Genomic DNA, 18,834 nt, shown 5'->3' on the forward strand with positions numbered 1-18,834 from the left:
GGTGAGTCACGCCGCGTTCTGATTGGAGGACAACTTGGAGAAGGGCGACGGCTTGTCAGAGGACAGAGGCAACATGGCGGCGCTGAGGAGTCTGCTCTGCAGGGGGAAGGTGAGAGGGGGAATGGGGTGTGAGGGGCTGAGTGTCACCGGGGACTCGTATTAACTGTGTCCGTGTCTCCACAGAGCCATGTGGCCGTGTTCCTCCGGAGAGAATTCCACAAGAGCTCCCCCGCCGCCCTTCAGGTATAGTGTCCGTTACTGTGACCCTCAGCCGCTGCTGCTTACACTGGGTGTGATGGCGTCTGTCCTCCCTATACACTGGGGGACAGGTATCTGCCGGCGGGGTCACACTCTGCATACCTCCGCTGTGATTGGTCAACTCCCGCTGTCATTCAAAAACTTCACCAATCAAAGCAATGGCTGTTAGAAACGCAAGGTGTGAACACAGCCCAGGTTACATCTACAGGACAGCTTCACCTGTCTGGTCAATGGGATCCTATGAAGCCAGACTGGGATCCTAACCCATGATAGATCCAGGTTGTCAGTCACTTATGGCGTCTATCCAGCGTCAGTGATGCAGAATACAGTAGCTGGTACACCTCCAACACCGGTCACTGCCATACATATGTACATGGGGCCCTTGTCAAAGTGGCTAGACCTACTGAAATCAATGGGGTTGGCCAACGTTTCCTGTGTCCGGTGGCCTTAATGCAGGAAACTGAGCAAAACTAACCTGACGGTACGGACTGTAATCTTCAATGATAACCGGTTCAGCGACCAATCGGATTGTTACCTTTGATAAAGAAAGTGAAAGATGGGATATGATTGGTGGCCTGGAAAGTGCTGGCACTAAACACTAATGTTGAGCGGATTGTCAGACTGTTTGGGGTCGACAATGTTCTCTGAACCCGAACGCTCTGCATTTGATTCTGCACGGTTGGAGAAGTTGGATGCCACCCTAGTGAATCCTGGGAAACAAGGATACAGCCTAAGGCTGGGTTCACACGCAGTTTATTTCAGTCAGCATTTTGCAACCTCAACCAGAAGTGGATGGAAAACACAGAAAGGCTCTCTTCACACACTGTTGAAATTGAGTGGATGGCCGTCATATTTGCTGTTGTTTTAAAACAACGGCCGTTGTATAGAAATAATGGCAGTTATTTACCGTTATATGGCGGCTATCCACTCAATTTCAACATTGTGTGGTCAGAGCCTTTCTGTGTTTTCGATCCACTTCTGGTTGAGGTTGCAAAATACTGACTGAAATATACTGTGTGTGAACCCAGCCTTAGGCTGTATCCTTGTTTTCCCGGCAAGCTTAGAGCTGCATCCAACTACTTCAGCCACCAGTATCAAATGCTGAACAATCGCTCAAGTTGCGCTCATCTTTTGCTATAACTATGCTCACGCTCTTTACGCGCTACATGTTGTGTATATTACATATATCATTATGCTATCTTCTTCCTTTTTCCTGTTTCTGGTTGGATCATAATACATCTTTCCTGCTTTAGGTCACCGTGCGAGACGCTTTAAACCAGGCTCTGGATGAAGAGCTGGAAAGAGATGAAAGAGTGTTCATGTTGGGGGAGGAAGTTGCTCAGTATGACGGAGCCTATAAGGTGCAGTATGTTATATAGTGATGGTGGTTACATCTACAACAAGTATCACTTGGCCCTGTGTACTACATGGATGAGAAATGTTGCCTTCTGTCATTCCTTTCTTAGGAGGAGGGTGGAGAGCCCTTGGAATAGAAATTCTTCTGATCGGCATGCAGGGCACATACAGGGCTTTGTTTCTGAACCCCACTTTGTTCTGAAAATTACCTTTCTACACGTCTTCTCTTAAAGGGCATGTACACTTTCCGTGCATGGTCTGTGAATTTTGGCAATGTGCTATGGAACAGAGTTTGGAGTTCTTTGCATCATAGTTCATGATAATGCCGGGATCTCAAAACATAGTGTTCATGCTACTGTACTGATACAGCCGCACATCAGTGTCAGTACAGTAGCGCAAAGATTTAATCTATTTTAGAGCTACTGGCATCATCATGCTGGGAGTTCCTTGATTCCGGCCCATAGCGCATCTTCCGTGCACAGATTGTAATCACTGAACGTGTGGATGGCTCTTTAGTCTGTTTAAAGGGGTTATCCAGCGCTACAAAAACATGGCCACTTTCCCCCCTCTCTTGTCTCCAGGTCAGGTGTAGTTTGCAATTAAAGGACAACTCCGGCGAAAAAATTTTTTGGCTTATTTAACACACATTACAAAGTTATATAACTTTGTAATGTGGTTAAATACCCGGTCTTGCCCCCTTCCCCCACTTTTCGACTCCCGACCCCCCACCCCGGAAGTTAAAGAATGTATACATATTACGGTCGTCACGGTCCTCTTCTCCTGGGCGGCATCTGGTGACGGGTGACGTCAGAGCTGGGGGGCGGTCCGGGTCTTCTTCCTCTTCGGCGTCTTCATTGAGAGTGAATGGGAGAGAAAAGGCTGCTGGTGCACATGCGCACCAGCAGCCTTTTCATTGGCTGGAGCGCATCACATGGCTTCCAGCTTGCTCAGCCCTGATTGGCTGAGCTTGCTGGAAGCCATGTGATGCGCTCCAGCCAATGAAAAGGCTGCCGGTGCGCAAGCGCACTGGCAGCCTTTTCTCTCTCATGGACCCGGAAGCAAGAGACCTCGCTGGACGGCGGACGCAGGTGACGGTGAGGCGGACGGCGGGCGAATGGAGTGGCGATTGTCACCCGAGGGATGGTGTCTGTGTGTGTCTGTGGTTTTTTTTTGTTTTTTTTTTGGGGGGGGGGTCCCGCCGGAGTTGTCCTTTAAGCTCCATTTACTTATATGAAACTGAATTTGAATTTGAAACCGCACCCAATCTGGAGACTAGAGGGGGAAAAGTGGCCATGGTTTTGTAGCGCTGGATAACCCCTTTAAAACAAATGTACCAATTCGCTTACTAAACTTTTTTTTTTTTTTACACTACCTGGCATGGTTACACTAGTGTGATCCATTTTTCAACACTCCTGACTCTGGAAATCGGCATTGGCTTTTTCATGTGCAGTTCAGCCTGCTCTATGGCATAGTGCTTAGGGCCGTATTCCACCAGACGATTATCGTTCGCATAATCGTTAACTATTAACGATCTCAAACGACCGCTATTGCGAAAGACCTGAAAACGTTCACTCATTTCCATGGAACGATAATCGTTACTTATAATCGTATTTGCAATAGCTTTTTCTTCACTATTGCGTTCGTATCTACTGCGAACGACGTCTTTATTGCGAATGATTTGCGAACGTTTTGCGAACGAGCAACGATAAAAATAGGTCCAGGTCTTATAAAGCGATCAACCATTTCTCATTCAGTCGTTAATCGTTGACTGCATTTCAACCGAACAATTATCGTTTAGATTCGAACGATTTAACGATAATCTGAACGATAATCGTCCGGTGAAATAGGGCCCTTAGAGTGGGCCGAAGTACACATGAAGAAACTGGCACTGATTGCAGGGAAGGTTTTGAAAAATGGAACCTTGCCATTGGCATCTCAGCACTGGCACCAACCAGGTAGTGTAAAAAAAATTAGTAAGCAAATTGATATTAATGGCAAATAACAGGCATTGCAAAGGAATAAGCATACACAATGGTTCCTACATTAAGAAGGCAATGCTACCTTGAATATTTAGGTCTGCAGTAAAAGTTAAACATTGAGACCACACTTCAGGTGGCGAGCCCTGACAGCCAGTGGCACACCTTCCTTTACTGTTGTCGAGCACATTTACCACAACATTTACCGCAAGTGAGCGCCGGCTCTGGAAATGAGATGCAAGATAGACAGCGGGCATTTCAGATGTACAAAGTGTGCGGCATTTAAATACCAGTGGTGCAGATGCAGCCATAGGGAGTCCTGGAAAAGAATCTATGGCTGAATCCATGTTTTCCAGGCAGCTCATGTCTAGTTTTCGACGATGCTTTTTATTCACAACACCATTTTCTTTACTCCTAAATTGTATTGGTCTGTAAATGGTGCACAGTTTTTGACAATAGACTTCTCGTTTTTCAGATCAGCAGAGGACTTTGGAAAAAGTACGGTGACAAAAGAGTTATGGATACCCCTATATCTGAGGTATGACCTTATGTATTGGTATTTAACGCTATATAAAGGCCGTGTTCACATCACATTTTTCCTGTATGTTCAGGTACACCGTGGCATACTAAACAAATTCAATTTCCCAATCAATCCATTTCCCAAACATATACCTTCATTGTGCAGGACTCAAAAACACACCAGGCTAATCTTTCGAATACTGCAAAAATGTAATGTGTTATAATTGGGATATGGACTGATTGTAGTCGCTTAGTAACTCAGTTCAGTCGATTGAACTCTGGTCCTATTGTCAGTGCACTACAGTATATATCGGCATACCTTTCTGGCAGGCTGATGATGTATACCTTGTACGTACAGATTCTGTAAACACAGTTTTATAGTCAGAAATATTTGCAACATATCTTGACCTGTTTGCATGTGGATAAGCTGATCCTTCTTTGCTAAAATGTAATATAAAAGGGTGTTCTCCTTTATCAGGAGACTTAAGAGATTTTCCCTAAACTTGTAGGACTCATAAAACTAAAAATTTTTTGCAAATACATTAATTTAGCGAACTTGTCTCCTCCTCCTGATATGCTGCTCTTTCCCTCCCATTGTTTATAGCTTGGTGTCTAGATTACCGCTAAAAGCAGTGGCCTGGCTGGTGTGTGTATATATAGCTATAATGTAGATGTAGAGAGTGTTTGTGTAGGTACTGTAAAATATATGGGGGAGATCTATCAAACATGGTGTAAAGTGAAACTGGCTCAGTTGCCCCTAGCAACCAATCATATCCCACCTTTCATTTTCCAAACAGTCTGTGAGGAATGAAAGGTGGAATCTGATTGGTTGCTAGGGGCAACTGAGCCAGTTTAACCTTACACCATGTTTGCTAAATCTCCCCCTATATGTATACCACAACTATATAAGCTCCTGCTGTTTTATTTTTACTGGACTGGACAACCCCTTTACACACAGTAAAACCCGCACATTTACTTACATTAGACCAATAATAAAGTCCTAACTTGGCTGTCTTGCCCAACTTTTTTTTTTTTTTTTTTTAAGCTGAAAAGGATGATGTGTTTTATGCTAAATTCATATGTTCTCACTTTTTCAGATGGGATTTGCTGGGATTGCGGTTGGTGCTGCTATGGTAGGTGAAAGTTTTATTTTATGATTTAAGAAATGTATTGCTTAACAAGTATCAGAAATTTGAATTTTTTTTCTATTTCTACAGGCTGGGTTAAGGCCAATCTGCGAGTTCATGACGTTCAACTTCTCCATGCAAGCCATCGATCAAATCATTAACTCTGCTGCTAAAACCTATTACATGTCAGCAGGACTTGTGCCCGTCCCAATCGTCTTCCGGGGGCCAAATGGTGCATCTGCCGGTGTTGCTGCCCAGCACTCCCAGTGCTTTGCAGCCTGGTACGGACACTGCCCTGGATTAAAGGTGGTGAGCCCCTGGAATGCTGAAGATGCTAGGGGTCTTCTGAAAGCTGCAATCCGAGACGATAACCCAGGTGAATGTACTGATCGTCGTATAGAATTCTACCCTTCTACCTGCAGTCTGTGGATCTAATCCTTGCTCATCTGTCACCGGTTTATTTTTAGTGGTAGTGCTAGAGAATGAGCTGATGTACGGGGTTCCCTTCGAAGTATCTGAGGAAGTCCAGTCGAAAGATTTTGTTATTCCCATTGGAAAAGCAAAGATAGAGCGACAAGGTAAATAGAGTATCATATTTAATTTTTCTCCTACATAAAAAAAAATGAATGTCCTGAAATTGGAGAGCCAGGTGTTAAGTCTTCCTTTTTCATTCTCTCTCACTTATGGCATTAGCTTTAATAGTACATAATGAATCATGATGCCTGGAACTTCGAATTCTATTCCGTTGCACACCACCTGTATATATGGATGCACGAAATGTGTAAATAAGGCCTAAGTGAATGTAAACCTATATCTCTCCTAAGATGGAAATAATATAAGGGCAGACAGGATGGACTGGGTGGTCTTTTTCTGCTTGCAGTCTTATGTTTCTAAAAAATTGTTAATTGTTTTTTTCCCCCTCTCTCACCAAAACAGGAAGCCAGATCACTGTGGTGTCTCATTCCCGATCTGTGGGTCATTGTTTGGAGGCTGCCAGCGTGCTGGCCAAGGAAGGAATTGATTGTGAGGTAATTGGTTTAATCGTCACCATTTATCATATAATATACAGTATATGCCTTAATGATGTGTGCCAAACGTTACTACATAGATATGAGTCTCCCAATTATCTGTAAGCTTAGTCTATGAAACTGGTACCAGTCAAAAAGAAAACCCCTGTTTACCTCTCTCATATAATGTGTGTGTGTGTGCTGGGAAAGCCCTATTGTCCCATAGAGGCCAAAAAGTGTCTGTTTAGCCTCCATTCAGGTAGTATACTTTTGAGAAGTGAATCTGTCATCTGCATTTTATGTTCCATCTGCCAACGCGGTTAGGATATGTTCTCACCCGTAGTTTCATAGCAGTAGTGTTGCAGTATGGCAGCATCTTCACAGAAATGATGAAGTACTGCAATGAATCTGCAGTGAACACAGCCTAAGGGTACCTTTACACAGAGAGAAGTATCTGACAGATTTTTGAAGCCAAAGCCAGGAACAGACTATAAACTGGGAACAGGTCATAAAGGAAAGACTGAGATTTCTCCTCTTTTTAAAAGCATTCCTGGATTTGGCTTCTAGAATCTGTCAGTTGAATCTGTGTAAAGGCACCCTTAGATACAGGTGTATATGAACAAATTAGAATATCATCTAAAAAAAAATTTTGTCAATAATTTACTTTAAAAAGTGAAACTCGTATTATAGATTTATTACACACAGAATGATCTCTTCCAAGCGTTTATTCTTTTTTTTATTATTGATGATTATGGCTTATAGCTAATGAAAACCCAAAAGTCAATATTCAAGATGAGCATAACTCCAGAATGTTCAATGTCTGTGACATTCAAATACCAGTGGCTTAAGAAGTTGGATGCAGCCCTAAGGGGAGTCTTGAAAGCCATGGATACAGCCTATAGCTTTCCAGGAAGCCTTAGGGCGGCATCAAACTTCTCAAAGGGGTTATCCAGCGCTACAAAAACATGGCCACTTTCCCCCTACTGTTGTCTACTAGAGGTGCGGAACACCATAATATCTATGCGTCAAGCTAACCAGGCCTGAACGCATCCCAGGCGTACCAGGTCCTATCAAATAGGGCTGGTTTATCCGAGTCGGCCGCCACCAGTTCCTCCATGGGCCTGATCCTGTTAAGAGTTTCCACCAATTCTACTTAGGAGGGAGAGCAAGACTGTTTCCAGTATCTTGGAATGACTGTCCTGGCAGCCCCCAAGAAATGCCTCAAAAGGCCTTTCTTGACCAGGGGCAGGAAGCCCTGAATAAGGGACAGTAGGGCGTAGCAGGCACAGATGCGGCACACACCTTTTGGGTGGGGTTTTGAAATTCAGTTCCATTGAAGTAAATGGAGCTTAATTGCAAACTGCACCTGAACTGGAGACAACAGTAGGGGGAAAAGTGGCCATTTTTTTTGTAGCTCTGGATAACCCCTTCAAAGGGGTTATCCAGCGCTACAAAAGCGTGACCACTTTCTTCCAGAGACAGCCCCACTCTTCTTGTCTCTAACTTGGGCAGGGTTTTTTTTTGCTCAGTTCCATTGAAGGGAGTGTATCTTAATTGCAAACCACACCTGAACTGGAGACAAGAGTCGTGTTGTCTCTGAAAAAAAGTGGCCATGTTTTTGTAGCACTGGATAACGAACCCGAACTTTCAGCAAGTTCACTAATCTAGCTGTAACATCTCTTCATTTTCTCTCCTATCCTTATAGCTGACTATATAATAAATGCCTTTTTAACCATGAACGTTTTTTCATATTGTCATTGCATAAAATAATGTAATCCATTTCTACAAAGGTCATCAATTTGCGCACCATCCGGCCAATGGACATTGAGACAATCGAAGCCAGTGTTGTGAAGACAAACCATCTAGTGACTGTAGAAGGCGGGTGGCCACAATTTGGAGTAGGAGCTGAAATCTGTGCTAGGATCATGGAAGGTGAGTCAGGATGAGCGTGTACAAAAATCTTATATACAGTATTCATGTAGAAAGGAATATAGAGCCAAATCTTGACTAAACTGTAGTTAAAGCGTTTCTTTTATAGAACACAAACACTTTTGAATGTAAGGCTCTGTACATACAGAGCAAAACAGGCTGAATCCCACCAGCCTCCCTGTCATAATGACAGTCTATGGGAGGCTCGCTCGCCTCCTACCTCCGCACTGAAGAATGAACATGTTCATTCTTCAGCGCGGAGAGATGCTGAGAGCCTCCCATAGACTGTCATTATGACAGGGAGGCTGGCGGAATTCCGCCTGTTTTGCTTCGTGTGCACGGAGACTTATAAAACAGACTTCATTCTTTAGTGGCATGTCACTAGACTCCTTTACAGCGAATGTACCATTTCGCTTGGTGTTTGTTTATTTACATTGCCTAGTCGGCACAGGGATTCTGGTGGCGCCGTCCATTTTTAAAAATGCCACCCAGTTCCTGTGATTGGTGCCCCCCGACTAGGCACTGGAGGCAGGCCGGGCATCCTCAGTGTGATATCCCCTCTCAGATCTGCACTCCCCCCACTTCATTAGTTATCAATGTTATAAATTTTGGTGAATGCTAGACTGAGTGGACACCGCAGCTTATTTCAGTGTATATCTCAGGCTTATGTGCCATTGAGAACAGTGGGGTGTGGTATGTTGAAACCACCACCCCCCTCTTGGAGACTAACAACTTGTTCCAAACTTGTCATGATCTGTTCCGTCACCTTCCGCCAGTTCAGAGCATTCTGTTTTCTGCAGAAACTGTGTGTGAGCTGTTCACTCCGTCCCCACTCTGGTCTCACTCCTACCCCCACCCTTCCAAGGCTGTCTCTGCTCTCTGTGGTCCTGGGAGGGTTAATCTGAGGCCACATTGCTGGGGATCACACTGTGAATACCCAGGTGTGTGTGTGTGTGTTTGTGTTATTGCACCAATAGCAGGTGACCAGGGAGGAAAAAGTACTCAGGTCTGCAGGTCTGTGCATGGGGCAGCATCTTCACAACAATAATGATGGGAAACTTTTTTAGTTGTTGTATACAGTTAGATTTCCTTTTAGTCATTTTGTCAATGTCACAATGTGGTTGCTTCCTCTAGCCATTTAGCAGGTTCACTTATACTTTCTAATCCAATACAATAGCATACCTGTCATTATGTACGCTGACCTGACCGGCATGCAATCCATTCTGCTGCTGGGTGTCCATCAATACAACCCCATTGGGTTAGTTCTGTGCTCGAGCTCCATTCTGATCGCCCACAGTCCCATTTCTTGTAAGGGTACATTTACAGGTATGCTTTAAGAAAATGTCTGCTACAGAAGCTGTGCCACACTTATACATGGAATGTGTCTGGTATTGTGCGGGTTATACATTTATGACTACTTGTCTGTAATAGGACCAGCATTCAATTACCTGGACGCCCCTGTGTGCCGTGTGACTGGAGCGGATCTCCCCATGCCTTATGCCAAGATATTAGAAGACAACTGCACACCACAAGTGAAGGACATTATATTTGCTATTAAAAAGAACCTTAATGTTATCTAGGTATCCAGGTACTTCCAGAGGGTAACATGTCATTTTAAACCATGAGTCTGAACATCAGTCTCATACATTGTGGTCTGGGTAACTTTTTTTTTTTTTTTCTATGTGCTCTTTCATTTCATGTTCGGAAACGGACTTACAACCAGCGGAATGATCTGTACTACATGTCTTCTGATTTTCAGTCAATGTTAGACACTCCCCCCAGTTTACCTGGCACATATTGGAGACATGTTACAAGGAGGGCAATATTTATTAGAAATATCTCCTACATCTGTATAAACTCTTCAGCAGCCCACATGCTGTATCTATGTGGACATGTACAATGTTGCTTTGTATACTAATAAAATCTGGACTTTATTAAGTTTAGGGGATCTATTTGTTTCTTCCTCTACACTTGGTGGCAGATTCATGGATGATCTTTGCCCATTTCCATTGTGGCCATGTAATGGTCACAGCTGAGCGTTGGACATATCACATAAAACTGCTTGTAAACTGCACCTATTCCCCCCCCCCCCCCAGAACATTAAGCACTTATAACCAGTAAAAAACTGATACAGCCTGTTAAATATCTGTAATACAAAGGGTGAGTTCACATGTGAATTTGCCTCAACCAGGAGAACAGTTTTTCAGAGCAGGTCTTCATTCTCTTGATGTAAATGTTTACAGCTGTGGATGGCAAACAAAGATCTAGAAAATGTTCAAAAATTAAAAATGTATCCTGTATATATGTTTTGTAATTGTGTTTTTTTTTTTTTTTTTTTTCCCCTTCAGTATATGCTTGCATGTAGACTGATCAGAGGCACTAGTAGATTATGTATGGTCCATTAACCTCAATGAACCTGGCTTGGGTATACCGCTGTCTATATCTGCATACCATTTTATATCCTAAACGTAGACTACTTTTCAGAACATAGCCTAAAGCTGTGTGGGCACATTATTCTGAAACCGACTGTGTAAAGTCTCTCAAACTTTGACATTTCCTCCCCCTGTCATTTAGATTATTTTGTTTTACTTTTGTCTGATTTTAAAGTCTATTGCACTTAACTTTTACATCTTAATTATCAATTAAAGTGCAATTTAGTGGGGGTAAAAAAAAAAAAAAAAAAAGACCCAACCCAGGGATTGGGAACCTTTTGGCTCTCCAGCTATTGCAAAACTAGTTTCCATCAGCCATCAAGGCTTTGGCTGTCCAGACATGATGGCAATCGTAGTTTTGCAACAGCTTGAGTGCCAAAGGTTCCCCATCCCTGGCTTTAACCAATTTTCCTTGAGATCCTTTCTGTTGAATAATGTGGTGGTTTAGAACCCACATGCAGGTAAAACTACACCACCATTATTTCACCAATAGCTATGAAGTGTTGCTGGGATTATAGGCAACGTTGTGTGACTTTTTTTTTTTTTGCGGCTGTTACTTCTGCAAAAATTACAGATGCTCACAGACTTCTATAGGACAATCTGTGCTGCGGTTTGCACAACTGCTTGTCAGTAACTTGTCCGGCAGCCATTTTTGTGGATTACGGATCTGAAAAACTATGGGCTGTGTGCACAGCCCAACTGAATGAATAAATTTGTCTGTAATTGCTGATGTACAATTACAGGCAAACTTACAATGCGTGTAAATGTAGCCTAAAGCTTTCACAGTCCACAGAATGAGAACATGGGAAATGCTCATACACATGTTCTCCATTTGGGGTGGTAGGAACTATGCATATAACACAGGAAGAAAGGGGTGGAGATGTCTGGTTGTAGAGAAGTCCACACTTTTATTACCAGTATGGATGGAATCATTTAGAAACTCACACACTGAGGCCACATGTTGGGTTTATTATTTTAATAAAAATATGACTGAATATACATTGTATTACTGAGCCCAATAATACACAAGATCCCTCTGAAAACAGGTTTAAAGTGCAAAAAAAAAAGAAATGAGATTCCTCACCAGCTGTACCTTCTCTAGTAACACAATCTCTTCTGTCCAGGTCATAGCATGGGTTTTGGTAATAGTGAACAATGTAAACACATTTGACTGTCCTAAAGGAAATGTAAAAACGCTATATTCCTTAGTCATGCTGCCAGGAGCCGGGTACCACCGGGGAATGTGTTATGTTATACTGCTGTCCTGGGTTTTCAGATCTTACAGTATTGTGTAAGATATGGATATAAATGGCTTCCAACTAAATAGGAAATTAGAATTAAGTGACTAGACCCGCTGCTGGTAAACTGGCATCCCGCAGCAAAGACAGGTGATCTTGTCAGTGCTGCTTGCCATCAGCTCGATGCCAGTACATAGTTATCCTAGGGAGGAAGCAAAGTAGGATAGGGATGGTATCTAAAAAGGATTAACTGTATTACTACCTCCTGTGCCATCACATAACTGAGACATTAGATATAAGGCAGAGCTGTGTACTATGGAGCTGTAGGTATTTCAACCACTCTTGGCTATGCATGGCCCTGTGGGTAAGTACAGCCTATGGACAGTGATGCTCCCCCTTTTCCCTCCAGGGTAGGAGGAAGACAAGTTTCCCTACCAACCTCATCTCAACCCCACTTTCTGTTAAACATCTTACCATACTACTTCAGAATATAGTAAACAGCACTTTAAGGCTGAGACTTATCAAACTGTTTAAACAAAAACTAATGTTGTGCTCAGTGACCAATCACAGCTCAGCTGTTATCTTATGGTAAAGTAAACTGTGGTTGGTTGCTATGGACAAATTCACACCGATTGATAAATCTGAACCTATGTGTAGAGAAGCTGGGTGTAAACTCTCATGTTGCAAAGTTTTAACTTTCTAGAATGGTAAGGACACAGCTTCCTAACTAGGGATGAGTGAATTTACAGTACTCGGGCCTGGCTAGGCTCCGCTTGTCAGCCTGCTGCCTTTGAACTTTGTGACGATCTGCTCTGGGTGCTTGGAAAAGTTCTCCCAGTTTCCATATTATACCTACACCTGGGATATATGGTGTTTAGCCTTTTACTGTTAGTGGACAGAGACATAGTGGCTGTGATTTATACACTCAGTATAGTCATGGTCTAGTATGGTCAGCATGGCTTACAAATGATTGTTACTGCCACTTTTTTTTTTTGTAGGTGTAAAGCAAAATGACCTGCAAAAATATGACGACATTAAAAGAAAAAAAATTCTGTCACTAGGTCCATGTTACTCTGTCTAAGCACAGCATAAACTAGTGATGTATTACTTACATTATTTAATGCAGCCATTCCCCTGATATTGTTACAGATCTTGAGGGCAGTCTATGCCATTATGCACATCGCAGTAGTGGATAATAATAGGTCCATTTTGGGCGGTACCCTGGGGCCCTGAGCTCCTGAGGGGCTTATTCTGCAATTTTGCACAAATCAGGGCAAAGCTGCAGCCAGAAGACAATGCAGTAACATTAGAGATCATACTGAAGGACCTTATCATGTGACTGAAAATGATGTCACCACAGGTCCTTTACAGGCTGCATGATGGAGGAAAAAAGACTAAAGGTAGTGCAGCCATAATTACAGTGGGTTGTAGGGCCCAAGCTTGGTGAACAGCCTGGGGCCCATGGAATAGTTAATCTGCCCCTGTGCACATACAGTTTGTAGCCCCCTCTATCAATGAGCATCTGTCTGGGTGCAGCTAGTCACTTTAAGCAGGGGAAGTCCATGTACTGCCCGCCATGAGCAATGATTCACTGCAGCCACTAGCACTTTGGAACCTCTGCCAATTGTGGCCGATGGATGAACTTGCCACTGCCTAAAACTGCATTCCCGCATTTGCAATCTGAATGTGGTCACAGTCTGTGTGGTATCAGCCACATTTAGCAACACAGCCTAAAGCAGTAGGGCCAGCTACTGTCTGCAATCAAAGGTCACATGTGGCAGCTGCAGGTCAGTACTGCCACATGTAATAGTGCTCTCTCTGTCTATTGTGTGGATGGGAAGACAGCTATTTATCAGCAGGAGCCCAGTGATAGTGAACCTTGTTCTTACAGCTGTTGCAAAACTACAATTCCCATCATGCCTGGACAACCAAAGATATAGCTGCCCAGGTATGATGGGGATTGTAGTTTTGCAACAGCTGAAGGTTCCCCATCACTAGGTTAAGGGATAACAATCCCTCTATAATACATTATTATAATCAGATTCATTACAGCACTGCACAAGTATACAGTAACAGCTTGGAGTTTGTCTATTTCATGGCCACTAAGTCTCCTTTCCCTAAATACTGAGCAGCAATACAGGTAAAGATGCATTGGTGGCAAAGTTATACCATGACCCCCTTACTCTATTGCTGTAGCCATACCAGGCAATGCACTGATGTATATATTTTACTCATTGACTATATGGGAACTTTCATTAAAAAAATTATATAAAAACAAAACCGTGCAGGGCTGCATGGTTAGGAGATGAGGAAAAGCAGCATCTAAAACTATTACCATGGAGAGAAGGGAAGGGGCCAGGGAAAATGTACAGTCTTCAGCAGGTGTAGGTTGGTCATTGTGTGGCTACAACGCTCTGCTCCTATACAATATGCTTCCAGTTAGTTGGAAATAATATATAGATGAAACTGTCTGAATAAAATTACAGGTCCTGCCTTTACATGGTCCCTTGATGGGGATCTGTTTCTTGCAGTGCAGGAGGCTGAGGACACATACATGATGGCCAGGTAGGCAGCAACCTCTGGGGTCTTTTCCTCTACTGGGTCTTATAGCACCCATACAGTAAAGTTGCCCCCCAATTTGGATTAAGTGCTATCCTCTCATAGTATCCTCCCAATACACTTACTAAAAAGACGATTATTGAAGGGGATGGTCAGCAAGGCATCAGGTGCTTCTAAACACAGTGAATACATACTTGAGATGTTATAGAAGATCCATGGCCTATAAATTTCTACTCTCAACCTTTCTTAAAACGTAAGGTGTTCTCCAAGGAAATCCTGTTACAAAACATATGACTAGAGGACAGGTTGGGTTGTATACAACCCCTTTCTGTGCCCCCAAGATAAGTGCGTTCAGCTGATCCGGGGGGTGCTGTGGTCATTTGTCACGGCTTTCTTCAGCCCCCCTTTCTTGAAGGATTTGATGGAATTCAGTAAGGCTCCACGGTCTGTACCATTAACAGAGGGCAGGGCCGAATCTGTTGGCATATCTTTGCTTGTAGGCGAGAGAGGCGCAACTGGTGGCGGGGGAGGAGGCGGAGGAGGAGGAGGGGGTGCTGGTATCGGAAAGGTCCCTTAAAAGATAATGAAAAAATAAAAGTTTAGTGCTATATAAAATGCTTTTTATACAATGCAAAAACAATTCACCCCGTGAACAGTCATAGCCATGGTAAGAACATAATCTTGGATGAACATGGAGGTGACGGAGTGGAGTTTATGGTTATCCTGGATCAGTATAGCTGATCGTATAGCTCAGATAGAGGATTCTGGTAGAGATGTAATGCCACAGAGCCCTGTCAGCTGTCATGGGGCAGCACAGAAAAAGCTGTTGTACAAGGTCAGATCCCCATATGTCGGCTGCCTGGCCCTGACCCCTGTGAGTATTACAAAGCTACAGGCTATTCACATCTGCACTTTCTTTTTAGCAGTTTTGGCTGTAGAGAATAAATTTACACGTCAAAGTTCAAGACATGGGATCAACACGCTAACTTTTTTTTTGCAGCCATTTTTAAGCCTTATTCATGGCCCTTTTTTGGCCTATAGGTTTTGCCATATGCCCAGACTCTTCAAATGGCTCCCCAAAAAGGGACAGGAGAGATACATACATTATACTGCAGTAAAAGTAAGTTGGAAAATAGCCTGAAGACTACAGGGTAGGAAGGAAGGTGACAGGCCGAAGAGTAGACCCTATACTACTCTCAGGACATGAAATGTAGTTGTGTCCTGAAGCAAAGTTAAAATCAAATACCAGGTGGTTATCTGTAAAGGAGAACAAATGTGTTGTTTTTACTCCCCCATGGATCTATTGTCTTCCGGATATCCTCTGTGAACAGTGACCCTGCTCTTTCCATGCAACAGTGCACACTTTCCCACAATCCCCCTTGCTTGCAGGCTCAGTGGAGACCAAATGCCAGCACATCCTGGATATTGCAGATAAATTGAGCAAACCTAGCCCACAAAAGGCTTGTGACCAAGGTCAGCAGGTCATCAAAACAAAGCAGACACATTGGGGATTAGTCTATATCTCTCAAACAGTGCCGTTTCAGAAATGTGAAGTATGACTAAAAATGAAAATATATAAAAGTATAGGTCTAATGACATAATCGCTTTAAGGCCAGTTTTACATCAACATATTACATGCGCATTATTGCATCTGTCAATTCAGGTGATTAGAACCGTAGTCAGATCGATAATCATGGTTTCCACACTTGCACACCAAATCCACCTCTTCATGGCAGTGGTATTCCAGGATAGCAGTAATACCCCAGCCACACTACCAAAATTGCTCAGGAATGGTATTAGGAACAGAAAAGTTCAAGGTGTTGGCTTGTTTTCCAGCACATTTCACAGACGCTCAAATGATTCAAGATCTGGGGAGTTTGGAGGCTAAGTCCCATTAATGGAGGCATTAACCTTCAGGACTGAAGGGAATCTGTCAGCTGTATATCATGCTTAGCACTGCAGACATGGGAAGTTGGCTAATGGGGCATAACACAAATGGCACTGACTCTTGGCTGATGGCCGTTTGCAAAGCTATAAAAACATTTTCCCTCTAAGCTCAAGAAATGTAGAAGCTGCAGCATGCATGCCTACTTCTCCTCCACCCCTCCCTGCTTGATTCCCAGCACTGAGCCTGTACATCAACCAGTCAAGGCAGGGTGGGGGAGAAGGCATGCATACTGCAGCTCAGCAACACCTTCTTGACACATTAGCTCTGAGTATGATATCATACCTCCCAACTTTTGCAAAGAGGGACATGTGCGCTGCAGTCCCCATAGCCACGCCCCCATAGCGACCCTCCATAGCCACTCCCCTACAGTCACCACATGCTGCTGACTAAATAGTGCCCTATACAGTATCCAATCCCCCCCAAAATGCCCCACATAGTATCCAATCCCCCATTATAGTGCCCTACATAGTATCCAATCCCCCACATAGTAGCCAATGCCCCCATATAGTGCCCCACATAGTAGCCAATCCCCCATATAGTGCCCTACATAGTAGCCAATCCCTCCATATAGTGCCCCACATAGTAGCCAATCCCCCCATATAGTGCCCCACATACAGTAGTAGCCAATCCCCATATAGTGCCCCACATAGTAGCCAATCCCCATATAGTGCCCACATAGTAGCCAATGCCCCCATATATGCCCCACATAGTAGCCAATCCCCCATATAGTGCCCTACATAGTAGCCAATCCCCCATATAGTGCCCTACATAGTAGCCAATCCCTCCATATAGTGCCCCACATAGTAGCCAATCCCCCCATATAGTGCCCCACATACAGTAGTAGCCAATCCCCATATAGTGCCCCACATAGTAGCCAATCCCCATATAGTGCCCACATAGTAGCCAATGCCCCCATATATGCCCCACATAGTAGCCAATGTCCCCATATAGTGCCCTACATAGTAGCCAATCCCTCCATATAGTGCCCCACATAGTAGCCAATTCCCCATATAGTGCCCCACATATTATCCAATCCCCCATATAGTGCCCCACATATTATCCAATCCCCCATATAGTGCCCCACATAGTAGCCAATCCCCCATATATGCCCCACATAGTAGCCAATGCCCCCATATAGTGCCCTACATAGTAGCCAATCCCTCCATATAGTGCCCCACATAGTAGCCAATCCCCCCATATAGTGCCCTACATAGTAAACAAACCCTCCATATAGTGCCCAACATAGTAGCCAATCCCCCCATATAGTGCCCCACATAGTAGCCAATCCCCATATAGAGCCCACATAGTAGCCAATGCCCCATATATGCCTCACATAGTAGCCAATCCCCATATAGTGCCCCACATAGTAGCCAATCCCTTCATATAGTGCCCCACATAGTAGCCAATCCCCCATACAGTGCCCCACATAGCAGCCAATCCCCCCATTTGTGTGGCCCGACTAGAAAAACAATAAACCAGTAACTCACCTGTCCGCCGGTCCCAACAGCTCCTCTCCCGGCAGGGTGCGCATTCCAGTCATCCTCCGGGGCGGGCAGCGGGGGACAGAGACACTGACTGTGCCGGAAGTGACCTGCAGCCTCTATATAAATTACTTCCGGCACAGTCAGTGTCTGTATACCCTGCTGCCCGCCCCGGAGGATGATGGGAGTGCACGCTCTGCCGGGAGAGGAGCTGCTGGGACCGCCGGACAGGTGAGTTACTGGTTTATTGTTTTTCTGGTCGGGCCACATATAATGTGGCAAAACAAATTTATAAAGGGCCAAAAGCCCAGATCACATCCAGTAAAACTACCACTAAGTAAAACGTAACTTTTAATAACTTTCAAATAGAAATAATAAGTATAAAGTTGTGCTCATTAAAATCACAGAGCTTCCATAACCTTCTACAGTGAATCAACCTATATCTGTATAGTCATAGTACCTGCAGACTACTGACTACCTCGTAGTATATTACTATCTAACTGGGCTATGAAAGCAATGAATTTAAAATCAACCGCACAGCCCCTCAACTAGTTTCACCCACACATGGGCTTCATCATTTCTATTTGAAAGTTGTTAAAAGTTACGTTTTACTTAGTGGTAGGTTTACTGGATGTGATCTGGGCTTTTGGCCCTTATAAATTTGTTTTGGTATTTGAACCATCCAGATTACCTACCTTTAGGGCACTTTATTTTTGGTTTGTTTGACATATAATGTGGGACACGGGGGGCCGTTCCAGGACCGCGGGACAGCACCCCGAAAACGGGACTGTCCCGCAGAATCTAGGACAGTTGGGAGGTATGTGATATAGAGCTGACAAATTGACTTTAAAAGGATCCTCTTCTAATATCTTGGTGCGATATACCAAAGGGCACCTTCAGAGGTCTTGTAGAGCCAGGCCTGTTGTAGATCACATATTTATTACAGATTTTGCCCACTGACTTCAGCCCAAAATAAAATCTTCACACAACCTTATTGTTGAGGA

General features: G+C 43.8%; 2 protein-coding genes across 2 annotated transcripts in view; one reads left to right on the forward strand and one right to left on the reverse strand.

The window, feature by feature from the left end:
- The first annotated feature begins 3 nt into the window (after positions 1-3).
- On the forward strand, positions 4-10,115 carry PDHB (pyruvate dehydrogenase E1 subunit beta). Its single transcript, XM_069966972.1, has 10 exons — positions 4-109; positions 184-243; positions 1,512-1,619; positions 4,066-4,128; positions 5,207-5,242; positions 5,327-5,612; positions 5,704-5,814; positions 6,173-6,264; positions 8,034-8,175; positions 9,604-10,115. Exons 1-10 carry the CDS (start codon positions 74-76, stop codon positions 9,750-9,752), a joined length of 1,083 nt encoding a protein of 360 aa, XP_069823073.1. The 5' UTR covers positions 4-73; the 3' UTR covers positions 9,753-10,115.
- Positions 10,116-11,565: 1,450 nt separating this feature from the next.
- Positions 11,566-18,834, reverse strand: part of PXK (PX domain containing serine/threonine kinase like) — a 63,201-nt gene continuing 55,932 nt past the window's right edge. Inside the window, exon 18 of the mRNA XM_069966974.1 lies at positions 11,566-14,973. Within this exon, the coding sequence (XP_069823075.1) occupies positions 14,753-14,973 (221 nt within the window). The 3' untranslated portion in view covers positions 11,566-14,752. The remainder of the gene's footprint in view (positions 14,974-18,834) is intronic.

Source organism: Dendropsophus ebraccatus, chromosome 4 (genome assembly GCF_027789765.1).
Source record: "Dendropsophus ebraccatus isolate aDenEbr1 chromosome 4, aDenEbr1.pat, whole genome shotgun sequence".
Lineage (NCBI taxonomy): Eukaryota > Metazoa > Chordata > Amphibia > Anura > Hylidae > Dendropsophus > Dendropsophus ebraccatus.

What these genes read in the sequence shown, in the direction of transcription:
- PDHB (XM_069966972.1), top strand. Translation starts at nt 74, where the DNA reads ATGGCGGCGCTGAGGAGTCTGCTCTGCAGGGGGAAG. An exon ending in AGTATGACGGAGCCTATAAG is followed by an intron (nt 1,620 to 4,065) that starts GTGCAGTATGTT and finishes CTCGTTTTTCAG; the next exon opens with ATCAGCAGAGGACTTTGGAA. An exon ending in AATCCGAGACGATAACCCAG is followed by an intron (nt 5,613 to 5,703) that starts GTGAATGTACTG and finishes GTTTATTTTTAG; the next exon opens with TGGTAGTGCTAGAGAATGAG.